Source organism: Ziziphus jujuba, chromosome 2 (genome assembly GCF_031755915.1).
Source record: "Ziziphus jujuba cultivar Dongzao chromosome 2, ASM3175591v1".
NCBI classification, from domain to species: domain Eukaryota; kingdom Viridiplantae; phylum Streptophyta; class Magnoliopsida; order Rosales; family Rhamnaceae; genus Ziziphus; species Ziziphus jujuba.
In genome coordinates this window covers 29,237,013-29,263,791 of record NC_083380.1, presented here as the reverse complement: position 1 = coordinate 29,263,791, position 26,779 = coordinate 29,237,013, and the positions used below count along the sequence as shown (strand labels likewise).

Below are 26,779 nucleotides of genomic sequence, written 5' to 3'. Positions count from 1 at the left end.
ACAGGGCAATGGAGTAATTTAGAGTAGAAAAGGTGAGAGGATTGCTTTGTGAGGATGATGATGATGAATAACTTTATAGTGGACCAGACTACTCATTTTGAATGGTCAGGTGTTAAAAGTAAGCAGGCCAGACAGTCTCAAAACAGTGGTCCTATTTCATGGTTAAATTTTTCTTGGCATCCAAAGCATCAGGAAAACAAATATATTATATATAACTACATATATTATTTGATTTCGTCAGATTGGTATGTGAGAAAAATAATAAGAAAATGATACAAAACAAAATTGGAGCTTCCAAAATTTCCCAACATGGGATTCTTTTGTCCTATTTTGCTGTCTTATTTCAAAAATCTGCAACGGCTCTAAGGCCTTAATCTGTGTAAGAGTGGATACTAAAATTTGGATCACATAAATACAAAATTGTCTACACTCCCCCATCTCCCAAGAATCACTTCTGGATAACGTTAAAAGTGCTTGCACTAAAAGGAAGACAGCTTACCTGTATACATTTAATATTATATTTTACCTCTAAATTATTGTACTCACTTTGTTCTCCAAATTATAAAAATTTTCACATTTCCCCTAAGTTATATTATATTTAATATAATTCTGCTATGTAAGTGGAACACCATACAAAGGGCCTACCAGCACAAAGGTGCAGTGTGATGCTATTAATAGCAAAATTAATATTTTATGTACGTTGGGCTTTAACATATTTAACGGTAATTTATTTGACAAAATATAGTTTTCTATTTAGGAAAATATTGCTAATAAATAAAAATATTAGATTTTTATATTTTCTTAATTTTTCAATTTTTATTTTAAAACAATCCAACAAGTGCCAGAGAATCTAAAATTGTCTTGAAAAAATAACATTAATAGTTTGAAAAACCTATTTTGAGATGATAATTTTTTCCAATATATACAACTGATCAATGTCCCTTTTATAAAAAATGTAAAAGCCACAGAAGGGCCTTCTCAAACAAAATATCCTCACTAAATTCAAAACAAAACAAGAAAAATAAACTTAAATAAAATAAATTGCCAGCAAGCATTGCTCATAATATAACTAAGAAAGCCCAGCTTTTTTTTTTTTTTCCTCGTCCTAAGACCATTTCCCGATCCAGTTTTCAGTATTTTTCTTCTATGCATCTCTGCAAGTACAAAGCATTTAATCAAATTGCTTAATTGCATGTTTACACGTATATATACAAAAAAAAAAAAAAAAAAAGGACGAAAAGTGGCAAAAAATGCTCATAAAATTAGAATAATATCATACATGTACAAGGGGTATACAAAACGACAAAGGCATTTAGTCCAATTAATGCCAATATCAATCTAATTGTCAAAAATAAAATCCCCACTTTTGACTTGATATAGCAGCAGAGTATTTTTAGGCATCAGGAATTTGCAGGGGGATCTTCCTTCCAACCCTTTGAAAGCAGGTCATAGTTGATGGATGCAAGCTGAGACAGATTCTGAATCACATGCAACAGAAAAGACAATGTGACATTAAAATAATAATAATGAAAATAAATAAATAAATTTGCATGGAGAAGAAGAAACACCAGTATGAACATTTGCAAAAGGTAACATTTTGAGTAAACTGGTTGGTCAAAAATATAGATAAACCATAGAGAAGTTAATCCAAGTTTAGAAAATACCTTAAACGAAAAATTACTGAATGAATAATTAACAGATGAGCCAGACTCGAATTCAGCAAGACCCCCACATTCATCCACCTTTTCACCAATCAAGAAAACAACCAGTTATTTGCTAACTATAACAGATTTTAAAAAGCTACTGTTTGTTAGAGAGACAGAGAGGGAAAAAAAAAAAAAAAAGCAACTATTTATACCACTTCATCATGGCGATTGCTCAAGCAACTACTGCTGCCGCTTAAGCTATCAGCATCGCTGGAGTCTTCAAAGTCACTAGCTGGATAATTAATGTCATCTGTAGTATTCCATGAGTATCGACTTGTAAAGTAACTAGTATCAAATGCACTCTCCGACGTGGGAACAAATGCAGCCTGTATGAAATCATAGTAAAAATGGTTTAATCACTCTTAACAATGAAGTAAGCATCACCATACCTTATCATTTCTGAAAAGGCTTTCATACCTTCTGCCTGGCAAGAGTGTCCCAGTTGATATCTTTGAAAAATACATGTTGCTTCACCTGGATAATAATTTTTACCAATATCAACATTTTAATAGATTTAAAAAACTTGAATTTTAAAAAAAAAAAAAAAAAAAGTAACAAATAAGAACTGCAAGCTTACCTCTGATGCTCCTCCAGCTCCAAGTCTTTGATTTGGATCTTCTGTCAACAATCTGAAAAAATGAATGTATCAGCATCCATCAAATTACCAAACAAATAATATTAATTTTATACACCTGGCAACTATCATTGTTATGCAAGCACTAAATCATGAGTCACATTAAGTGAAGATAGTCGCAGCATATCAAAGCTATAGAGTAGAAAAATATAATTAAGAAACTTCTTAACTATGTATAAACACAAAATTAGAAGATTCTCTAATCACATTTCAATTATACTTGCATTTTTCAGTCCTCACCACTTTCCTTTGCATTTACCTCGTAAATTAATCAATCAAAATCCACAATCAAAATCATAGAACATGACTTGGACCAAATATCCAAATAATGTAGATACTAAAATCAACAAAATATAAACAATACCGCAACAACATAATTAAAATTTTGATGCCTTTCTTACCGATCAATCAGATCATGTGCTTCAGGACTCATTTCTTCAGGTACCCGAGGCCAAGGTATTTTACGATTTAGAATATTATCAAATATTGTCTACGAAAAAAAACAAAACAGTTAAACATCGGCCATGAGAAAGAAGGTAAAATCTCTAGGAATATAAATTACAAACATATTTTCATTATATATATATATATATATATATTACAAACATATATTAAATGACATGGCACAATAGAATCATAATTCAGACAATTGTAACTCAGTTCAATAGATAAATAGAGACTAAGGTAACATAGCCAGATAAAAATACATGAGGATAATTTTTGTTGACAACCGCTGGTTAATTAGGTATTCCATCTAGACAATTGTAAGTTAGTTTAATTGATAATTGGTAATGTTAGGAGACTAGGTAACATAAACACATATCAATACACCAGGAAAAACATTTTTTAGTGCCACGGGGAACATCTGATATTGCATTTGGACAGTTCAACCTAGTTCAATCGGTAACTAGTAATATTTAGAGATTAAGGCAATATACCCACACATCAATATACAAGAGGAAAAAGTGATTTTATAATAATTTTGACATAATTCAGTGTTTGGTAAGCCTAACTATTTTATATAGAGGACTTCACTCCACTACTAAAGGGAGAAGGGGAACAAAAAAAAAAAAACTATCATGGGAAGCCTAATATGAGCAGTTTATAATCACTCTAATTTTGAGAAACAGGTGAAGGGTTGCTTCTTGAATTCTACTTCCCTAAAAATCAGGCACCTTTTTACGAAAACTTTTCCAAATAGCTCCGATGCCCGCAGTAAATAATATAAATACTAAATTTACCCTTATTAATGCAAATGATACTCTAGATTAACATTTTCTATGTATAAATCACATCTCAAAAATTAACATCGTCTCTTTTCCAAACAGTATCAGCATATATTTGTATCAGAACCAGCTCTTAATCTATTTACACAACAAGACACAAAAGCATAAACCTTCCACATCAAATACAGAGAAAATAGTTAGCATAACTAAGTTCAGCTGCAGCTATAGCATAATATTACTATTTTTCCTATGGAAATTGGCAAACCCATTTCATTAATATTTATATGCTGTACTAAGATGAACTTATTTGTTTATATAGTGTATCCAGTGCTGGTTAATATATTTATACCCGAATAAGCTCTTCATTTAATTTACAAGAAGTCTGCAAGCATAGATCTTCCACATCAACAGACAAATTGAGACTTGCAGTGCAAATGTATGAAATTATCATTTGGTCAATTGAAATTGATTGCAAATCCAAATACTAATTCAAATCAACTAGATTTGTTTCAAGGAACATCAACTAAGAAAAGGGACAAAAATGGAGAGCAGAAAAGACTTATAGAAACAAATAAATAATAATATATATACTTAATGAAAGTATGACATATTTAAAAGTAAGCACCAACCTGCGGATGCTCTGCATTGAAGGGAGGAATGCCAACAATGAGTTCGAATAATATGACACCAACAGACCACCAATCTGCAGTTGTACCTGTAGAAAAATGTACAAAGAAAAATCATTCATCTTACCCCTTAAATAATTTATGAACCAAATAATAAAAGCAGAACCTCTCTAATTAGAAGTAAAAAACTAGTTGTTACAAAAATCATTGAAGATGATTGCCCTTGAATACCTAAAACAAACTAATTCCACTTCATAGGTATAGTAAAATCTACTATAAATTAATAGGGCATGAAATAGTACAGCCTTAATATTTAATCTTCTAGATCGTTAATATTTCTTTTAGGATAACCCAATTTAAGAAGAAGTGAACATTAGAAATGAACTGCCCCAAAAAAAAAAAAAAAAAAAGTAATTGCACCTTAAACCAGATAGGAGCTATACAAACCATGTCCTGTTCCCAAAAGTATCTCTGGGGCCAAATAGTCAGGTGTACCAACAGCAGAGCGTTTCTTTCGTCTCTCTCGCTGATGCTCAGATACAGATAGCTGAGGTTCATCCTCCCCGAGTAGGGATGTCCCACTGACTGCTGGACCGGATAAATCATCAGTGCTGTTGATAAGACCAACCTTTGAGAGCCCAAAGTCTGTCAACTGCTCAGATGAAATAGGTAAAAAGCTTATGAGGTTTGACTACAAGGACATTAAACATTAATAAAATACTTAATATTTTAATTTAAAATTTGTTTCTTTTGTGTGGTCATCTGATTAGCATATGAAAATATGTCCATGCTCGAATGGCCTTATGGGTTTCTGTTGTAAAACATATGTTTCTGTATTTGTAACTTCATACATCACCTGAGGAAGTGAGATGTAACATGTTTAAAACTTTAACGTACTTAAATGCATTTACCTTAATATGACCATCATGAGCAATCAATAAATTATCAGGTTTCAAATCACGATGAACCACACGAAGTGAATGTAAATACTCTAAAGCAAGCACCTGCCAACCAACAAGTATACAATCTGAGACCTTGGTGTTGCATCATAAAGCAGTAAAATATATCTAAAGACATAACAAGTACTTGCCACTTCTGCTATATATACACGAGCAACGTCTTCATCTAGGCAGCCCAAATTTCTCAACAATGAGTACAAATCTCCACCATTCAGATACTCCATCACAAGATATAAATTTTCACGACAAGTAAACGAATAGAAGAAGCGAACCTGGTAAATTCACAACATACTTAAGAGTGTAATAATTTTTTTATAAAATCAAGGTAAAAATGCTTAACTAGCTAGACCTGCTTACCACAAAAGGATTGCGAACTGAAATCAAAATGTCACGTTCTGCTAATATACTTTCAACAGCATTTTTACGGATCATATCAGCCTTTTTAAGAACCTGTTTCAAATGGCACAAATACACAGTCCATCAAGACCAAGTCTCCTCAATGCTATGCGACTTGACGAAAATAGCAAAAATAGAATACATCATGGAGTATAAATTGCCCAATGCAATAGGGTTGTCACAGGTTTTGAAACAAAAAGATAAAAAGATAAAATACTCCAATAAACGCAGGAACATTCTGTAAACCACCAATCTTCATATGCTTTTCTCATGGAGTGCAGTATGATATTTTGATGTGTAGTACTAAGGAAGACGAAAGAAAGCAGAGAAAGCATTCGGTAGTGCATAACGAAAAGGAAGCTCAGATGAGAACTATGGCTGAAATGTCATCATGCATGTAAATGGTTTAGATGATCAACAAAATGCTCCACCACTCAACGGAGAAGTAAAGCTATAAAAGTCAAGCATCAAATAAAAGTGTAATTAATGCAGCACAAATTAAAAAGGAGACCAGAAACAAATACCTTTATAGCAAAAAGATCCCCTGTTGTTCTCTTCTTAGCCAAGAAAACCCGTCCAAATGCCCCTCGGCTAATCGGTTTGATAATCTCAAAATCATCTATAGAGGTACGGTCCTTGGAAGAATGTATAGGACTTGTTCTCAAGCTACGAACCACATCATCTTCCAGGGGAGCATCTTCATCAATTACTGTACTTGTTATGTCAACATTCTCATCATCAACTAACTCACAAAGCTGCAAAAACTTCTCCCTGAAGAATCACGACTTAACCCATTATAGTAAAGAGGAAACAGACAATAAATAAAAATAATAATAGAGAGAGAGAAAATGAAGTTACAGTTAATACATTACAAAGAAAAAGCCAGAACTTGGGAATAAGTTTCAGAGAAAAGAGAAATAACTAAATAATAATGATAATACAGCCAAAGTTAATGATGCCTGACACCCTTTCTACTTGCAACTTTCTAATTCAACAAATGAACAGGAAATACTCACCGAATCATTTTCTCAATGCGAGCACCAAAAGTCTCCACAGTGAGGGAATCAAATTTCCTGCGATCGATGACAATTCTCAAGTCCTCAAGACAAGATAGTAAATATTGATTCGAACGATGATCATCCATAGCTGTATTTGCTACACATCTTGCAATATCAGCAAGTTCATTCATCTGCATCATTGAAAAGAATTATGGCTAAAAAGGATCCGTAGTGAAACTTGCATATAACACAATCAAAGCATCAGAATAAAAGGCAAAGTGACAATATATGGCTACCAAAACAAATACCAAACCAAGTTGTATGCTTCGAAGAAGCATACAGTTATAATTGTCCTGGACCTGTAAATTTTCATCAATCTTTTTGCTTGAATCCATACAATCGTAATCCCTAGCATAATAAAAAGTTTTGCAATTACAAAACTTACAAGTATGTCACCAAAGTCATGGATTACCAAACAAAACTGGACATCCAACTGCTAAGATAGTCAGTGCTGATTAAAACTTTATATGGATCCAAACTACTATTGAAATGCAAAGTTGCCAATATATTTCAGGACCATTTGACCTTCTCACAAAAGCAACTTATGTAGCTTTCCTTTCTTTTATTCTCTCCTCCCTTTTTCTAAATGGTGTGGGAAGGGGGAGAGTATTTATACCAAGAGAAACTTTACTTCACAGCTATAAAGCTATGATATATGATACTAGCCAAAGTACAGTATACAAACTTGATCCAGGAACAATCACAGCGCATGTTATAGATTAGTTAGTGCCTAAAACTGCAGTACACATCCATAATCATACTTTGATCATGATATTCACACAAGAGATAGTGAACCCCTTGTCTGTAGCAAGAATAAGGCATGTGATCAATTACTAAGCACCTAAAAACTGCAATCTATGTTGCTAAAACACGGTGTATAAACTTATGAGTCCAATTATTTTAATTCCAAATCTAGGATATGGATGCTAAAAAGGATCCAAATTTCAGAAACAAATAAGTCGATACATCTTATAAATTTAATAATTTTGATTAATATATATATATATATTGTCTAAAAAACTTATTTGTCCCAAAAATGCAAATCAAAAACTATGATTTTTTTTTTTTTTTTTTTTGGTTATTTGGTTTTTAATTTGAGAGCCTTCAAGCTTCCACCATTAATTTTATTTACTTGTTTCACTTCTTAGCCAAAACCAAATGGTGAATCTATTAACCTGAAATTTTATTCCTGTGACTCTTCATTTTCCAAGATAATATCATCATAACTTTGCAGACAAACTAATTAGTGCCACCAACGGGTAAACTAAAACATATATCTGATATCAGCTATTATTCCCAAAATATTCTCTAACCAAAAGACCAATGGATCTCCCTAACCATCTAATGATGCCGTAATCCTCTATAAGTATTGATAATCGAATGGTGCATTCTTTCCTCTCCACTAATCTGTAACCACCCAGTGGTGTTCTCATCCTTCATAGACATTGGTTATGAAGTCACATATTCTCTCTGCATCTATGATCAAGCTAATTTGAAGTCCTCTAGGCCAGAACTGGTTGCTGAAGAGGTAGGAACATAATTTTCTTTTTCCTTTTTTTTTTTTTTTTTTTTAAAAAAAAAAAAAAAAACTGTCGTCAGAACTGGGAATTATATTGTTGAAACCAGAAAAAATTATTGTATCCATGCCTCCTCTAAAGGAATGTCCAAGACACCACACCTATATCCATGTATCATATTGACACAGAACTTCATGAAATTTGATCGAGTCCAAGCATGGCAGACTGCAATTTGCTGGTTGGGTGTTTGTGTTAACAAAGCTTTAAAATTCTTAGAATTTAAAGAGAAACCAAACATCCCAAGTACCTTAAAAAAATAGGTTGATATTACTTTATATTTCTTGGTGTTAACTATGCCTGTACGCTAAACCTAGAGAGAGGACTCTGAAGTGTCTTTCTTTGTTCACCTACAACTCCACTAAATGGATATTTCTAAGTTGACATGCTTCTTTCTTCCTCTGCTACAACATACTTCAAACGCTTATAGGACTAACTTGCCAAGATGAATTCACTGAAGAAGAAATCTTTACAAACAATAAGAAAAAGTGGCTGTAACTGAAAAGTAAATGATAAATAGTGCATGAAAACTCCAGATCTTCATAATTGGGGTCTGTTCCTGCAACTCTTAGGAAGTAAGTAAAAGCACACAATATAGTCTTCAATGGCATACCTGAGGAAGATCATCTTGCTCAAAGTAAGCACCCTTTCCTGCCAAGAGCAAGTCAATCTGACTAGTCCTCGGTGTCAATAATGGAGATCTAGGTGTCATACTGCCTGCAGATGATGTTGTCATTCCTTGATCAGACTTTGGACCAAAACGAGTTTTACATGACATGGAAGGCAAACTCTTCAGGTCATCCATAAAAGCATAATTATCAGCTTCAGGAAAACAATCAAGCATGTCCTCTGAGCCTCTGCGAGACCAATCACTGAGTTTTGGTGAGATAACATCAGATTCTTCAGTCACACTCGAATTTGATACCTTTGCAACATCTGGACTTCCTGCTCCATGCTGGATGTCCTTCTGTGCAAATGTTTCTATCATCTTTTCAAGGGTTTCAGCAATTCTCATAAGACGTTCATTGACACTTGAACCCGTCTGGTCACATCTATCAGCAATTGCACAAATTCTTGAATGATCTTCCACATTTGCAGTAGGAACCTCTTCCTCACAAATGCGACAAATTATTGAATTCTCATCAGTTACATTCTGCTGGTCTCCCCAGTGACCCCAAGAAATTGTGTGATGATGCTTGAAAGAATGTTCGTGAGAATCTTTCACATGAGGCTCAGAGAGCTTAGCTGCAGCCAGATCACCATCAGACATTCCCCTTTTGTTGTTCAATGTTTTTGGATGTTCTACCTTACCATCATTCTGCTCCTTCAACCGCACAGTTTCTTTCATGGTTTTTCCTGCTGGAGATGGAAGTTTCTTCCAAGATGACATTCTATCTCTACTACTAGGAGACTCCAAATTCTTTGAGTTGTCATCAGCTGGAGGTGGAAAAAGATTTACAGCTTGAGCAGCATGGTCTTTCTTCCAATCCATATTATGTTGCTCCTGACTGTAAGATTTCCTAGCTGAAGCTGCTTTTGAGGCCTTTGTAGCATTAGAATCTTTTGAATCCCTTCCCAGAGGAGGAGGAATTTGTTTACCTGCAGAATGCAGTATTCTTGATTGACGAAGGTGAAGAACATGTTCATCCTCAGCTAATCCACTTTCCTTGTGGAACTGCAACAGTCTGGTACACCTTGTGAGAATAAAAAGCATTCGGGTATGAAGCTGCTTCAGTGTACCAGGAGGTAGTTCTTGACGCCTATCATCCAATTCCTGAACTATGCCCTCACACTGAAGCCAAAAATCTCCTGGAGACGTCATTGCACAGCTTCGAGCCAAAATTAGCAAATCTTCAATAGTTTCCTGCCACTCTGGATGAGTGTCAACATTTTTTTCAAGAATTCCAACCAAATCTGCTGCAAATATAGCCAAATCAGAGTTCACTTCTTCCTTTGCTTTGTCAAATTTTGCCCGAATGACAACCAAGATCTCCTGCAAAAAGTATTGATGTAGGTATAAGAAAACTAAACTTCCTAATCATACTGTACCACCAGGAAAAATCAGATAAAAACTACATTACCTCCAGGTTGTTTAACCCTCGAGGCTTCCAAAAAGGGAATGGCCGTACACCCTTGGAATTCAGCTCATGGGAAAAACTTTTAATATCCGCAGGAAACTTCTTCCTAGGTGCACTTGTTACACGAAGTATGGCTTGAAAACGAGGAGATTCAGACTCCTTTGGGTTATCACAATCATATGAAGTCTAGAAAAGCAAACATTTAAGTCCTCAATCACATTGTAACGAAAGTGGTAAAATGTACCAATAATTAGAAATAAAACGTTCCATAGAACCAAATCAATTAAAATTTTACCAGTACCTCTGGTGTACAAACATCAGAACTCCTCAAGCCACCAGAAGGACCACATGATGATTCAAATCGCCCTGTCAAAGCTGATTAGGGTATGAAAACACTTTAATAAAAGATGAATATAGCAGATTTACCAGTTTCTTCTAATTATTAAAACTTACAGTTCGCTTCAAAAATAAATTATTCATCCATAGATTGATTATAGTTTGTAAAAATATAAACTTATTGCATGCATTTATGAGATACAATATAAACAAAAACATTACTTAACAGCTTCTCTTTCATGATAGTGTTTTTGTGTTTGTTTTGAGTGTATATATATATATACATATGGCTTTTGTTCTGAGCATATAGACATACCCTATCTTTATTATGTCCATTTCCACATTCGATGTCTCTATAAAATAGGGGGAAAATAGAATTGATAGCCCTTTCACCCCTGGAAAGAATTTCCTTAATTAAAAAAGGGCTTTTGCACTGTAATTTACTATGAAGGTAACCAGAGAGAAAGTACAAACTTTAGCACTCTTAAAACATTTCAATATCCACTTTTAAAAAATCTAGTCTCATTTTTTCAGGAATTTTTTTTCAATCATTCATAGGGAAGGTTGTTACAATGGATAAATTTTTCCTTTTCTGATAAGAATCCTTCAGAAATTTCTAATTAAATATTTAGCAACCAAATCAAGGGAAACCAAACTACACCACACTCACCTATCACGTGCACATCTCTTGGTCAAGAAAGAGGTGGCTCTTTTAGAGCGCCAATCCACAGAATATAGACCCTTTTTATTCGTAAATCATAACCAAATATTTGTGGTAGAAAATCGAAATTTCTTGTAAGAGAATCCTAAATTTTCATTTGTACTTCTTACAAAGGATTCTTTATTTACCTTTTACAAAAACCTATCCTATTCCTCATGCATTCCCTTCCTTCTACTACGTAAGCAATTAAATGAGCATAATTGAATGTTATTACTCATTTGCACTAACTATAACAAAGATGGAAAAGACTGCCTGACAAGCACAACTCATAATATCTCAAAATCTTTGCTATTCTAGCTTAAACCTTTTACAGATACTGTCATTATAGTCCTAAATTTAATATTTAATAGATTCACTGTGCTGTATTGGCTTGATAAATAGAGGTGGGTCTAACTCTTAACAGTTTAAGCTTTTAAATTCAGTGCCATGGTGGTAACTTAACATGGTATTAGAGCTGAAATTAGTTCTATGTCTAGAGTTCAAATCTGAGTAACTCTCATTCAATTATCTTACTGCATTGAGCATGCATGTATAAACTATAAATAATGGGGAGTTTTAAGTGTGCATCATGTAAGTTTGATGATATACATGGTTGGGTCAAATTCTAAACAGCTTAATTTTTTAGATTGTAGCAACTTAACAAACATATACAAAGATAGAACTTAAGAACAAATAGAACAAATAGAACAAAGAATAATAATTAAAGCAATTTTAAAAGATGAAAGTGCACAATGATTGAAAATAAATAATAATAATAATAATAATAAAAAAGGTACTGGAAATTGCATTAACGATCATTCTAGGTGCCAAACAATATCAAAGGAGATGTACTGTTCCACCAAGCGGGCATGTACGTATGCACGCATTGAACACGTTACTAGTTTTCTCTTCCCATTCTCTTGTCTTGCTATTATATGGTTGGACTCTCATACTATCATGTACTTTCTGTATGCTAGGATCACAAACTGTTTTACTGCTGCAGAAATTATACTTGTCAACAAATCCTATCAACATGAAAGCTGCAACAGAAAGAGTTTAATGAAGACTGGAAAATCCTGAGGGCTTGCTAGTCTCCTTTCTAATGTGTATCGTGAAGGAACTGTGGAGAAGTCCCCAATTCTGTGCTTCTTCATGTCAGATGGCTTTGAAGTTTTGTAACAAGCAGGCATTACTTTGGTGATTCCTTAGTACAAGACAAACTGGTGGAAGGAAGTGTATAATTATGGCTACTTGATGGGTATTACAGTTGGAAAGAAAAGAAAGAATATTTGGAGATAATCCAAAATTTTTTATTATGGTATAGAATTAAATTTTTGGCGTTATTGTGGGCTTCCTTATTCAGAGAGTTTAAAACACCCACCTATTATCTCAAATAAGCAGAAAAGATCTTGAGTAATTATCTTTACTCTCTGGTTCGTAGGCTACTTAGGTCTGAGATTTAGAGGATTCCTCATGCTCTAAAAATAAATCTTGCGTCATCTCCACAATCAATAAAATTTATGTCTCTTACAAGGAAAACAAGTAATAAGGAACTCTTAGTCAGAAATCAGCTAGAATCCACTCAAAGGATGTGTACCATTTCTATAATAAAAAATAAAAAATAAACAAATTATCCACCTCATTCGGCCTGATGTAAAGCATTATCTATAAGGACTCTCGGCAAACCATATTGATAGAACCATCTGATGCATAGCATAAGTTCAATATACTGCGAATCAAAGGCTTGATATACTACCATAACCTGCTAGCTCCAATTATATTTTATTGCGTGCATAATCTCAATGACTCAACAAACAATCACATTTTCTAGTGTGTACCCATGAGTCATCTCGCAAAATACAGAGCAAAGCATTTATGATCAATCAAACAAAGAACAAATCAAGTACCTGCTTGGGAAGACGATTCACCATTCTGTAGCCGCGACGGAGCCACCACATTCGGACTCTGGTCTCTGGACGGTGCACTACCAGTTGACATACTATCCGAATTGCTACCATTATCAACCCAATTCCCAGTTGCAGTAGCATTATCCAAAAGCGGCATCTTCCTACCATTACTCCCAACCTCCTTCTTCTTCCCCCCGCTTCCCGATCCCGAACTCCCATCACCACCACCACCATGCCTCGACAGATTGCTTGTCCCCAGTGCCGACACTTTATCACCCCTAAACCCAAAAAAGCTCTCCTGCGGCAACGGCCCTGATCTCGTCTTTATCCTATTCAGCCCAAGCGACGACGCCAGAATCGGAGAAACCGAAGACGGCTCCTTGACTTCCGCCGCCGCCGCCGCCGCCGCCGCCGCCGAAGAAGAAGCCAACTTCTTCGGCACCACAGAGCTCGACACCCCTGCCGCCGCCGCCGAACTCGAGCTAAGCTTGAAAGGCCTCGTCGACTTGTGAGCCTGCTGACTACTCTCTTTCCCTTTCACATCTTTATCCTTCTTCTTCGACCCATCCTTGACCTGCCCGTGCCGCCAAGAAGCTGAGAATCCGGTAGCACCGCCGCCAGCAGCGACGACCTGCGGTTTGGGGCTGTGGTGGTCTTCTTTAGGAGCCGATTTGGGCTTCTTCTTGTCGGATCTGATTGGGGAATTGGGGCTGAACGATCTGGGACTGTTGGAGGATCCATCGGGGCTGTTGTTGTTGGAAGATGAATCGGACTTCTTCGAGGACGAAAAAAATCTGCCCTTGAAGACCATATTACTTTTCTTTTGTTATTAATTATGGCTTTTCTTCACTCAGCGTCTTTTTTTTTAGCCGGACCTCTAGGGCTATTGCACCAAATCGTTGCAGCCCCAGCATAGATGCATAGGGGCTGCTTTAGACTAACATTTGAACAAGAAGAAAAAACAAGGAAGATATATGAAGATTGAAGATGAAAAACAAAGCAGTTTATCAATGGAGGTTTTTTTCTTTTTTTCCTTTTTAAATTTTTCTTCTTTTTTCTAGAGAGAGAAAATGAGGAAAAAAGAGAGAGAAAGTAAAGAAGTAAAAGTTGTTGAATTTTGAAGCTTTGGACCAAGTAGATAGACAGATAGATAGAAATGGGACTGCGATAAAGAGAAAGATAGAGAGAGAGAGAGAAATGGGGTTGAACGAACAAGGAAGAGAACGCGACCACCCCAAATGCCAAAAAATAAAAAAAAATAAAAAAAACAGATTTGGTGAATTTCTTTAAAATGCCAGTTTTTTTTTTTTAAATAATTATTATTTGTCTATTTTACGATTAAATTTTATGCTTTTTTTTTTTAATTCATAATATTGTTTTTTCATCTTGGACCAATTGGGTTTTTTATGTTTCGAATTTGTTTTTTATTTTATAAATGTTAAAAGTTAAAAAAAATAAATAAATAAATTTGAACTTGAAGAGTGCTTTGAGACAAGAAGGATAAGTGTAAACTTTTTCTTATTTATTTTTACATTATGGCTTTTTGTCTGTCTTTAATGGTGTGAATATTTGATTTTTATTATTGTTATAAATTTAAAATATTTGTTTGTCACTAATAAATTCTTTGGACACTAACATTAAATGACGCAATCTTCTACCCAATTGGTTAGCTTTCTTCCATTAGTCAATTTGATCCAATAATATATCGAGATTTAATCAAGAAGTTAAATCTTTTCACAAGTTTTCTTTTTCATATGAAAGATCATAATTCAAAGAGTACTCACTTTATAAAAAAAAATATCATCAAATAGTATACGATACCGTTTGGTATCCTTTTTTGACTTCCGTTTGGCAATTACCTAACTCTTTAGGAGTCCATGCTAATCCATCTACTAAAAATACTTTCCAGAACCCAGACTTTTCCATCTTGAAAATCTATCCATACCTTGAAAAATTTTCACTTTTCACATGAATTTAGTTTCCATTAACTTTACTAATTACCAAACAAAAAATCTTAGGGTCAATTTAGTTTTAATTTTGCAAGCCCAAAAAGTGCTTCAAAAATGTAATTTTATCACAGGAAACCAATTATCTTCTGACAATTTTCATAACCAAAGCAGGTTTTTGAAAGCAGCTAGGAAGAGGTTGCTTGTTGAATTCTGCTTCCCAGAATATCAAGCATCTTTGGCCAATCCACATTCCTTGGAAGACGGCAAGAATCTGGAACACCTTGTGAAAATGAAAAGAAACATTCTGCTATTAAAGCTGCTTCACCAAAGCCTGATCAAGTTACTTGAATCCTATCATCCAATTCCTCAACTATCAGAAGTTCCCCTCTTGTTGTTTAATGTTTTTGGATGTTCTACCTTATCATCATTCTGCTCCTTCAACCGCACAATTTCTTTCATGGTTTTTCCTGCTGGAGATGGAAGTTTTCTTCCAAGATGACATTCTATCTCTACCTCCAAATTCATTGAGTTTGTCATGAGCTGGAGGTGGAAAAAGATTTACAGCTTGAGGGGTATGGTCTTTCTTCCAATCCATATTATGTTGCTCCTGACCGTAAGATTTCCCAGCTGAAGCTGCTTATGAGGCCTTTGTAGCATTAGAATCTTTTAAATCCCTTCCAAAACTAGGAGGAATTTGTTTTTCTGCAGAACGCAATTCTAGATTGACGAAGGTGAAGAACATGTTCATCCTCAGCTAATCCACTTTCCTTGTGGAACTGCAACAGTCTGGTACACCTTGTGAGAATAAAAAGCATTCGGGTATGAAGCTGCTTCAGTGTACCAGGGGGTAGTTCTTGACACCTATCATCCAACTCCTCAAAAATGCCCTCACATTGAAGCCAAAAATCTGCTGGAGACGTCATTGCACAGCTTCGAGCCAAAATTAGCAAATCTTCAATAGTTTCCTGCCACTCTGGATGAGTGTCAACATTTTTTTCAAGAATTCCAACCAAATCTGCTGCAAATATAGCCAGATCAGAGTTCACTTCTTCCTTTGCTTTGTCAAATTTTGCCCGAATGAGAACCAAGATCTCCTGCAAAAAGTATTGATGCAAGTATAAACAAACTAAACTTCCTAATCATACTGTACCACCTGGAAAGAATATATAAAATCAGATAAAAACTACATTACCTCCAGGTTGTTTAACCCTCGATGCTTCCAAAAAGGGAATGGCCATACACCCTTGGAATTCAGTTCATGGGAAAAACTTTTAATATCAGCAGGAAACTTCTTTCTAGGTGCACTTGTTACACGAAGTATGGCTTGAAAACGAGGAGATTCAGACACCTTTGGGTTATCACAATCATATGAAGTCTAGAAAAGCAAACATTTAAGTCCTCAATCACATTGTAACGAAAGTGGTAAAATATACCAATAATTAGAAATAAAACGTTCCGTAGAACCAAATCAATTGAAATTTTACCAGTACCTCTGGTGTACAAACATCAGAACTCCTCAAGCCACCAGAAGGACCCCATGATGATTCAAATCGCCCTGTCAAAGCTGATTAGGGTATGAAAACACTTTAATAAAAGATGAATATAGCAGATTTACCAGTTTCTTCTAATTATTAAAACTTACGGTTCGCTTCAAAAATAAATTATCCATCCATAGATTGATTACAGTTTGTGAAAATATTAACTTATTGCATGCATTTATGAGATACAACATAAACAAAAGCATTACTTAACAGCTTCTCTTTCATGATAGTGTTTTTGTGTTTGTTTTTAGTGTATATATATATATGTGTATATATATGGCTTTTGTTCTGAGCATATAGACATACCCTATCTTTATTATGTCCAATTCCACATTCGATGTCTCTATAAAGTAAGGGAATAATAGAATTGATAGCCCTTTCACCCTTGGAAAGGATTTCCTTAATTAAAAGAGGGCTTTTGCACTGTAATTTACTGCGAACATAACCAGATAGAAAGCACGAACATATACTCTAAAACATTTTAATATCCAGCTTTTAAAAAATCTAGTCTCATTTTTTCAGGAATTTTGTTTAGTCATTTATAGGGAAGGTTAATGGCATATGAACACTGGATAAATTTTTCCCTTTTTTGATAAGAATCCTTCAGAAATTTCTAATTAAATATGTAGCAACCAAATCAAGGGACACCAAACTACACCACACTCACCTATCACGTGCACATCTCTCGGTCAAGAAAGAGGTGGCTCTTTTAGAGAGCCTATCCACAGAATATAGACCCTTTTAATTCGTAAGTCATAACCAAATATTTGCAGTAGAAAATTGAAATTTCTTTTAATAGAACCCTAAATTTTCATTTGTACTTCTTACTAAGGATTCTTTATTTACCTTTTACAAAAACCTATTCATCGTGCATTCCCTTCCTTCTACTACATAAGTAATTAAATGAGCATTATAGAATATTTGGAAGGGTATTACAGTTGATGGGTATTACAGTTGGAAAGAAAAGAAAGAATATTTGGAGACAATCCAAAATTTTTTTATTGTGGTATAGAATTAAATTTTTGGCATAATTGTGGGCTTTCTTATTCAAAGAGCTTAAAATACGCACCTATTATCTCAACTAAGCAGGAAAGATCTTGCGTAATTATCTTTTACTCTTTGTTTAGTAGGCTACTCAGGTCTGAGATTTAGAGGATTCCTCATCCTCTAGAAAGAAATCTTGTATCATCTCCACAATCAATAAAATTTATGTCTCTTACAAGGAAAACAAATAATAAAGAACTCCTAGAATCCACTCAAAGGATGTATACCATTTCTATAATAATAAAAAATAATAATAATAATAATAGAATCCGGTACCGGCGGCGCCGCCCCCACCAGCAGCGACGACCTGCGGGTTGGGGTGGTGGTGGTGGTGGTGTTCTTCTTTAGGAGCCGATTGGGGCTTCTTCTTGTCGGATCTGATTGGGGAATTGGAGCTGAACGATCTGGGACTGTTAGAGGATCCATCAAGGCTGTTGTTGTTGGAAGATGAATCGGACTTCTTCAAGGAGGAAAAAAACCTGCCTTTGAAGATTATTTTTGTTATTATTATTATTATTATTGGAAGCTTTGGACCAAGTAGATAGATAGAAATGGGACTGTGATAAAGAGAAAGATAAATTGGGGGGGAGAGAGAGAGAGAGAGAGAGAGAGAAATGGGGTTGAGCGAATAAGGAAGAGAACGCGACCCCCAACTAATGTGTTCTGATTAACTCCAAATTAATACTCATTTGTAAGTAGTTTACAAGTTGTAGTTTATGTGTAATGAATCCATCAACTATACAACGGAAACTAATACTTTTTTTGGTAAGTATGGAAACTAATACTTAATTGAAAGGATATAATTGAAATGAATACTAAATACTAACATTCATTGACCAAACTCTGTTTAACAATTCGTTCTCAAAATAATTGCCTACCATATATCAATTTGTACATTTTCAAAATAAAGTAAACTACAAATATTTAACTTTTACATAACTATAAAATAAGTAGGCCTTTACAACAAATTAAACATTGCTTTAAAAGAAACAAAAACGTGTCTATAGCCTTAATTCGGACTGCAACATCAACTTGATAACCTAAATAGACAAAATAACACAGACCTTTACAACTTGAGCAATAAACTGGTCTCAATTAACATATACATCACCAAAAGAGATTGGCAATTTACATAACCAAATATACATCTAATGTCAATACACAGCCAAATACACATCACAACAGCATTCATATATCATAGTCAAGAATAGCATCACTCTTCCCTTTTCCTGTTAGTTGTTTTCCTTTTGGTTGTATTGTCATTTTGGTTGGTGCAAGTGCTTGGTCTTCCTCTCTTGTGCCTCCTCTTCCAGAGCTACTATTTGATCTCCATGATGCTCCCTACACGAATAATAAACCACCAGGACAATATCACATTAGTAATTGTAGCATGCAACCTTAATATATTAAAACAAGGGCACATTAATAGCATACAACATGTGTCTATAATTACCACATTATTAACTGTAATGTGAGTTAAACACTAAATCACATTAATATCATTCCACTGCCTATATATATACATACATATATACACACACACACACACACACACCCCACATTAGCAATAGTAGCTTGACTGGACTGAATTAAAGTCTGTTGAAATAGAGAGGATTAAGTACGGGTATGTGAAACTGTAATTATTGGTGTTGTTGAACCTTCACTGTCATTGATATTGCCACTGTCTTTACCTTTGCCCGTTATCCTTATTCCCCTGCCTTTGCCTCTTATCCTTGTTCCCCTTACCACTACTAAAACTATTTGTTAAACTTCCTCCGATTGAAATGCTTGGTCCCTACAACAACAAAGGAAACATCTTGTTTTATAACCAAAAACAAGGTTAAAGTAAATATAAATACCATGAAATAGATTTTTATACCACATGTGAAGCTTGAGTTGGTTGGGATTCAACTTTTGTGCTTGAAACTGCAATAGTTGGTGTTGGTGTGGCAGAATCATTACTCTTCTTGGCTCTTTGTATCATATTAACAAGTTCCCTCCTATAGTTCCTCCTATTGTGATCCCACTTTTGACAATTAGTGTGTATGCATTCTCCCTCTCACAATTGTCTCTTTTCCTTAGCTTTTTAGGTCTGCCAGATAGCATGGTAAAAGGAGGAGAGTGAAGCAATGGACTGCTTGTCTTCTTCCACAAATTGGATCCACTCAATGGATATATGAGTCCCTCATAGGCTTTCATGTAAAACTCTATCCTATAACAAGTATCAACATAATCTTCAGGGTTTTCCTTGTTAAAGAAAATGCATGAAATGATATGTATACATGGCACTCCACTTATCTGCCACTTCAAACATGTACACATGCAGTTTTTCAAATCCACTTATCTGGCCATGGTTCTACTTCGTACACAGCTCCTACAGCCCAAGATGGCAAACAACATCTGCTGTCAACCTTAAGCTATTCCAATTTTTCCAACACTGCTGGATAGATCTGTTAAGTGTGGTTTTTCATTTTCTCCCTCTTTTCTCTCATCTAATCATCAACTTTTTCCTAATCTCCTCCAATATTGTAAGTATAGGTTTGCTTCTAGCATCCCTCAGGACTCGCTAATATTGGTTTTAGTAGGTCACACTTCAAATCTTCCCTAAAGCAGTGTCTGCTCCAATGCCTAGGGTGTAATTTCTCCAGCAATTCCATTGTCTTCGCATCAAACTTCTTCATGTTCTCTAATCTCATCAAATAATCAAGGTTGTTGTAGCTCTAACCATGCTCCACATCATTTATTTAAATAGCATCCCCTTGTAAAGCTTGCAGAAGTTAGCATGCAAATGCTTCACGCAAAACCTTTGGTCATTGTTTGGAAAGAACTCCTCCTATGTAGGCACCAAGTCCTACTTTGAAATCGATATTCATAACACCAATGCAGCCAAAAAAAGAAAACCACAAAGTAATATAAAACACAGCACTAAGTCATAAAGTAATAGAGAACGCAACAATTTTCCATGTAAAACAGATAAAACTTACCATCAAATAAAAAAGTAATAGAAAACCATAAAGTAATATAGAACGCAGTTTTCTATGCAAAACAGATAATAATTACCCTAAAATGAGTAAAAAAAATGAAGGCAACACATTAAGGCAACTTATACATTCTACAAAGCCATAAAACTACAATACAGTCACATGGCAAAAAATTATTCAAATAAAAAAAAATTAAACTTTACACACCTTTTACTGGTTACTAATAAAAATGATATCTCGAACATCTCTTTACGAATATTACCAATTAGATATTGAAAGAACCAAGTCCATAAATCCTTGTTATCGGACTCTACCACAGTGTATGCAATGGGGAACATTTATCTATTGGGGTCTCTTCCAACATCATAAAGTAGCATGCCTCAACATGCACCTTTCAGGTGGCACCCATCCAGTCCTATAAATGGTTTCATCCACTTAAACCCTTTTTTGCAGGGAGCTAAACAAATGTAAATCTTTTTAAAAATGAACTTCTCATTGTCATCTGCCACCTTCATTCTACATGTACTTCCAGGATTTCTCTTCATTACTCTGCACGGTAATCCCAGAGCATCCCATATTGCTCACCCACATGTATATGCTTGATACTATGTGATGTCCAAAACCAAATCCTTTTTTCACTTTCTCTTAAAACCGCGGTAGTTTCATTTCTAGCTCCATCTGGAAGTCATCAAAATAATGTTTCTACAACTATCTTGCATTAATCAACCTGTTCTCATTTCATCGTCTTCACTTGAAAAATATTTTTTTTTTGTTCATATACGATGCATGCAACTTTCATTTACATCCTTTAACACATTCCATTATTATCATATACGAAGCACTCTTTACAAACTTCAAATTATATCCATTAACTCTAGAATAGTTAACTAAATGTTCTCTGCATGTTGCTTGGTTGGGAAACTTCATTTCAACATACACATAATATTTGATGCTCTCACTATCCTCAGCAATTGGAAAGCTATTAGTTGCCTCATACTCAACCTCATTCTCAGGCTTATCCAAGCTTCTCAATTCATTCGAATCCTTTAACACATATTGTCTATCTTCTTCAAACTGATTGTTCTCCTCATCTATAGACCCTTTAGCACCAGCAATAACAATTAGAACCTCATTCAGAGTACTATCATTAATTTCATCATCAAAAAAACTATTCACACCAATCATCAACTGCATCAACATTCCCTCCAACTCTAGCTACATCAGATCCTGAATTCTCGTTTATAGTTGTATCATACAATTCATCTTCAGAACTGTCCATATCATCAAATTCATTGTCATCACCCCCACAGTTATCCAATTTGACAACATCATCTATCCCTTGCTCCACTATTTCCACATCAACAACTCCACTTCGGACCAAATTTTCCACTTCACCATTTCCCACGGGGGGAGCATCCTCATCTATATCAATTCTAATAGGTATCAACACAGGTTTAGTTTTTCCCCCCTCCATATACATATCCAAAACCTTGCATGCAACACTTTCAGCAACAAAGTCTAGTACATCAAAATTTGGTTACTAAATGTCTCGATACATTCCTAGGAGGTAAGAACCATAAATCTTCCCACTCAGAGTATCCTATTTCCTTTACTATTGAATTAAATCCTATCATATTTAATTTATATGTTTCACACTTATCAAAGTGTGCAATCTTACTCCCAACATATTCCAGATAATGATTCTGAATGAACCGACTACCATGGTATATTTGAATAGTGATTTTTATGATTTTCTTGCAAAAATTTAATAAAAAAATTCTAAATTTTCAAAATGCTACATAATTGCACATTGTCAACTCTATAAATGTGACTAGAAAATAAAACAAACCACGTATTCCCTTAACACAGTCTTAAACATGACACACATGACTAACATCTTACCCCATATTTGCTTGTGCCAATAATTAAAAAATAAATGTTCCTCAAGTCATTGCATAATGATTATAAGGTACAACTAGACTGTACTATTAAAGTTATGAAAAATTTGGTCAAACACACTATTAAAAAGTTTTCGTATGCTTGCTATACATGACCCACAGTAATAAGTACACACCTTTCAGTTCCAATAAAAATTTGAAAGTGACAAAATTGACATAATTTCTTACTATTAAAGCTACATTCTACTCATTTTCTACTTATTTTATTGATCATGCAACAATATACTTGTTAGTTCTATCCATTGCCTTTTTTAAACCAATCATGCAAAAAAAATAATAAGAATAAATTCAATAATATGGTCAAATTTGATCAATATGTAGACTACAAAAACTCAACATTAGAGATTACATTAAGGGACCATGTAGAGCGCTTATTAACCAAAAAAAACAAACAAAAAAAAAAGGATGGACCACATACAGTGCAAATGGCATTAATTTATACATTGCAAAACCCAAAATCCAAACAGAAGCTATAATTTATTCAAAAAAATTACCAAAACCCAATACTATCAATATTTGTACATGGAACTCACAACCTAAAACATGCTTTATAGAAAATTACAAAAACCTTCCTTTCTCTTAGCTTAAAAACCTCTTAAACCTCATCGAACTGTTGAAGTCATTGCAAATAGTTGAAGATTTTCATAAATCTTCACAATGGACAAATGGCTCTACGATTTGGAATTTCTAAGTTGCTGAACTGGGATGAGAATGAAACCCAAAGTGCTGACTTGGGGTTTTTTTTCATTTGGATCGAATGTTATTATTTCTTCTTTTTTATGGAATTTTTTTATTTTTCTATTTAACCGTAATAAAAATAAATTGATTTAAATCATTTTAAATTAGTTTTATTGAACGTTATTTGTAATTAGTGTTAAACGATAGTGTAGCTTATCTGCTTAATTGCATCACATGAGTCACACAATGAGCACGTGCACATATTTTTAACAAAGCCATTAACAATTTACCAGATTGGATCAATTTTTATTTTATTTTAAAACTTCAGGGCTTGTTTTACACAATTTTAAAGTTTAAAACCCGATTCACACATTGCTCATACTTCAGGTATCATTGGGCAATTAACCCATTTGATTCTTATTATTGCTATAAATTTAAAATATTTGCTTGTCACTAATAAATTCTTTGGACACTAACATTAAATGACGCAATGTCCTACCCAATTAATTAGCTTTTTTCCTATTAGTCAATTTGATCCAATAATATATCAAGATTTAATCAAGATGTTAAATCTTTCCACAAGTTTTCTTTTCATACGAAAGATCATATTCAAAGTGTAGTCACTTTATAAAAAAACATCATCAAACAATATAAGATACCGTTTGGTATCCTTTTTTGACTTCTGTTTGGAAATTGCCCAACTCCTGAGAGCTCATACCAATCCATCTACTAAAAAACTATCCAAATATTGAAAAATATTCACTTTTCACATGAACTCAGTTTCCTATTAACTTTACTAATTACCAAAAAAAAGCTGAGGGTCAATTTAGTTTTGATTTTGAAAGCCCAAAAAGCGCTTCAAAAATGTAATTTTATCACATACAAACTGTTTCCTGAAACTAATTCTCTTCTGACAATTTTCATAACCAAAGCAGGTTTTGGAAAGCGGCTAGGAGGAGGTTGCTAGTTGAATTCTGCTTCCCAGAATATCAAGCATCTTTGGCCAATCCACATTCCTTGTAAAACTGCGAGAATCTGGAACACCTTGTGAAAATGAAAAGAAACATTCTGGTGTGAAAGCTGCTTCACAAAAGCCTGATCAAGTTACTCGAATCCTATCATCCAATTCCTCAACTATCCACTCACACGGAAGCGAAAACTCTCTCCCAGAGATGCCAATTTACAGTTTCAAGCCAAAACCAGCAAGTCCTCAAATGATTTCCTGCCATACTGGATGAGTGTCTGCATTTTTTCTCAAGAATTCCAACCAAATCAGCATCAAATATAGGAAGAAGATCATAGTTCACCTCTTCCTTTACTTCGTTGAATTTTGTGAAAACAACAACCAACATCTAGTCCATGAAAATACACACAGGTGATTACAAACAAATGGAACTTCCTAAATCATAGGTTACCATCCAGAAAGGAAATGGAAAATGGAAAGTGGAAAATGGAAACTTAAACTAACCTCCAGGTTGTTGAAGCCTGGAGATTTCAACAAGGGGAAAGGCTTTTACACCTTTGGAATTCAGTTCATGAGAAAAGCTTTTGATATCATAAAGGAAAGCTCTTTGTAGCTGCCCTTGTTTCATTGAGCAAAGCTTGAAAATGAGGAAATTCAAACTGTTTTTCACAAGTACATCTGAGTCTAGAGAAGGAAATATTTGAAATTCTGAATCACAGTCACTAGAAATATATAAATTGTACCATCAATCAAAAAAAAAAAAAAAAAAATCCATGTAAACCAGATTAAAATATTTTACCAGTATGTCTCTTCTACAAACATCCAAACTCCTCAAGCGACCAGAACGATCCCACTATGATTCATATCGTCCTGTTGTGACTGGTTAAGAAGGGTATTGAATCAAGTTTTGAAAGAGAAAATATAACACACTACCCAGTTCCATCAAATTATTTTTTGGGTAAACTTAACAGTTGGACTAACATGAATTTAATAATCACCAAAAGCTCAATAATCTTGGGAGTACTTTGATTTACTACCCAAAGCTCAACAAGGGCTCTAGCTCAAGTTCTTTCTTCAAGAACAAGTACAGTAAACTTGCATAATTAGAAAGATACAAAGAATGTAATTACTTATTATAATTTCTTAGTTTGCCCAAGATCCATTAGAAGCAAATAGAGAGGAAGCAAAACGTTCATGATCAACCAAAGCAGAAAAGTGTGCAAATTTTATGTATACCAGCAGCTTCTTCAGAGGAAAATTCATGGTTCTTCCTCGTATGACTCTCCCCACTTCCTCTTTCTTAATCGACCCATCCATGATCTGTTGCTGGGGCTGAAGAAAATCGAAGAAGATGGAGTTTTTGGAGTTTCTAGGTTAGAGAAATGGACTATAAGAACAAAGAAAATGCCACTGAAGTGGGCAATTAAGACTTTGAGATTCTGTGCTGCTTGCTTTCCATTAGTTTTCTTTTCTGTTTGATTTTCAGTAGGGAAAATTCCAAAATTTAATTTCTTCCTCTTTTTTTTATAAATATTTTAGGAAAAAAAAAATGCTATAAAATATTATATAAAATTTACTAGTACTGGTATTACCATTTCTTCCCATAAAATATGTAACAAACAAACACTTACAATAATAAGCTATACAAATTTGTTGTTGCAGGAATGCCTATCTCAATCATATATCTCAGACGTCTTGTATTATGTAACAAGCTATGTGCTAATTTTATTAGATAATATATTATCTGACATTAAACATCTATATCATGATAAAAAATAATGTCCCTGCTAGCAAAATTTATAATTTATTACATTTTTTTTATAAGATTATACTATTGTAGAGATATTGCCCTCTCTCTCTCTCTCTCTCTCTCTCTATATATATATATATATATATGTATCGAAGAATTCTTATGATGGTATGATAACAGGGGATTAGCATTTCTTTCTTTTTACATTGTATGAGATTTGAAATGAGGAAATTTGCATGATAAGACCTAATAGATTTTGCCATCAATTTTGTAATTAATAAATGCTTTGTAAACTTGTAATAAGAATAAAAATATTTACCCCTTTTAATGTCATATCACTTAAATGATTGGAAAGCATTTGATACATTAAGTAGTATGGTTAATATAATAACTAATATAGTAAAAGGATTGATGATCAAAAACCATTCAATCAATTTGAAAAACCAAAAACAAAAAACAAAAAAATTACTAAGAAATTAAAAATTATAAAATTTAAAACTGAGAATATCAATTAATAATATGAAGAGTCGTTATGTTATTTTTGTGGCAAATAATAATCTTTAATTTTAGAAGATGATTCTAAAATTCTAATTATTCTAAATTTACAAAGGTGCCAAATGGCACAATTTCATTAGCCAAATATTTCCCACTGTCACTCAAAAAAAAAAAAAATCAACTGTAACTAAGGACAGTCTTTTGAAAAAAAAAAAAAAA

General features: G+C 34.1%; 2 protein-coding genes and 1 long non-coding RNA gene across 11 annotated transcripts; all 3 read right to left on the bottom strand.

Annotated features, from left to right (window-relative positions):
- Positions 1 to 1,066: 1,066 nt before the first annotated feature.
- Positions 1,067 to 14,379, bottom strand: LOC107419331 (probable serine/threonine protein kinase IREH1). 7 transcript variants are annotated; one of them, XR_009635677.1, is made up of 18 exons: positions 13,201 to 14,366; positions 10,553 to 10,632; positions 10,261 to 10,443; positions 8,793 to 10,172; positions 6,564 to 6,736; positions 6,072 to 6,318; positions 5,509 to 5,601; positions 5,283 to 5,423; positions 5,104 to 5,196; positions 4,640 to 4,844; positions 4,196 to 4,281; positions 2,742 to 2,830; positions 2,284 to 2,335; positions 2,124 to 2,180; positions 1,859 to 2,032; positions 1,665 to 1,742; positions 1,280 to 1,478; positions 1,067 to 1,154 (listed from the first exon to the last, which is right to left on the bottom strand). XR_009635677.1 is itself a non-coding variant. In XM_048473913.2 (17 exons), the coding sequence occupies exons 1-17, from the start codon at positions 14,009 to 14,011 to the stop codon at positions 1,401 to 1,403; spliced, it is 4,011 nt and encodes a 1,336-aa protein (XP_048329870.2). In that variant the 5' UTR covers positions 14,012 to 14,367; the 3' UTR covers positions 1,242 to 1,400. The 7 variants fall into 7 exon arrangements, 6 of the variants coding, with proteins under 6 accessions (XP_048329870.2, XP_048329868.2, XP_048329871.2 ...); XM_048473913.2 differs by lacking the exon at positions 1,067 to 1,154 and having other exon boundaries at positions 1,242 to 1,478; positions 10,553 to 10,623; positions 13,201 to 14,367; XM_048473911.2 differs by lacking the exon at positions 1,067 to 1,154 and having other exon boundaries at positions 1,242 to 1,478.
- An 874-nt stretch (positions 14,380 to 15,253) lies between these two features.
- On the bottom strand, positions 15,254 to 22,189 carry LOC125422684 (uncharacterized). The gene is made up of 9 exons (XM_060815054.1): positions 21,892 to 22,189; positions 21,569 to 21,815; positions 19,614 to 19,746; positions 19,426 to 19,529; positions 18,767 to 18,774; positions 18,011 to 18,397; positions 16,640 to 16,713; positions 16,342 to 16,524; positions 15,254 to 16,243 (listed from the first exon to the last, which is right to left on the bottom strand). Exons 1-9 carry the CDS (start codon positions 22,187 to 22,189, stop codon positions 15,833 to 15,835), a joined length of 1,845 nt encoding a protein of 614 aa, XP_060671037.1. The 3' UTR covers positions 15,254 to 15,832.
- Positions 22,190 to 23,980: 1,791 nt separating this feature from the next.
- LOC132800582 (uncharacterized) lies at positions 23,981 to 25,867 on the bottom strand. Of its 3 annotated transcripts, none has more exons than XR_009635744.1 (3): positions 25,552 to 25,867; positions 25,115 to 25,194; positions 23,981 to 24,999 (listed from the first exon to the last, which is right to left on the bottom strand). It is a non-coding gene; the product is annotated as an uncharacterized LOC132800582 (long non-coding RNA). The 3 variants fall into 3 exon arrangements; XR_009635745.1 differs by having other exon boundaries at positions 23,981 to 24,974; XR_009635743.1 differs by having other exon boundaries at positions 23,982 to 24,703; positions 24,820 to 24,999; positions 25,115 to 25,865.
- Between the last annotated feature and the right edge of the window lie 912 nt (positions 25,868 to 26,779).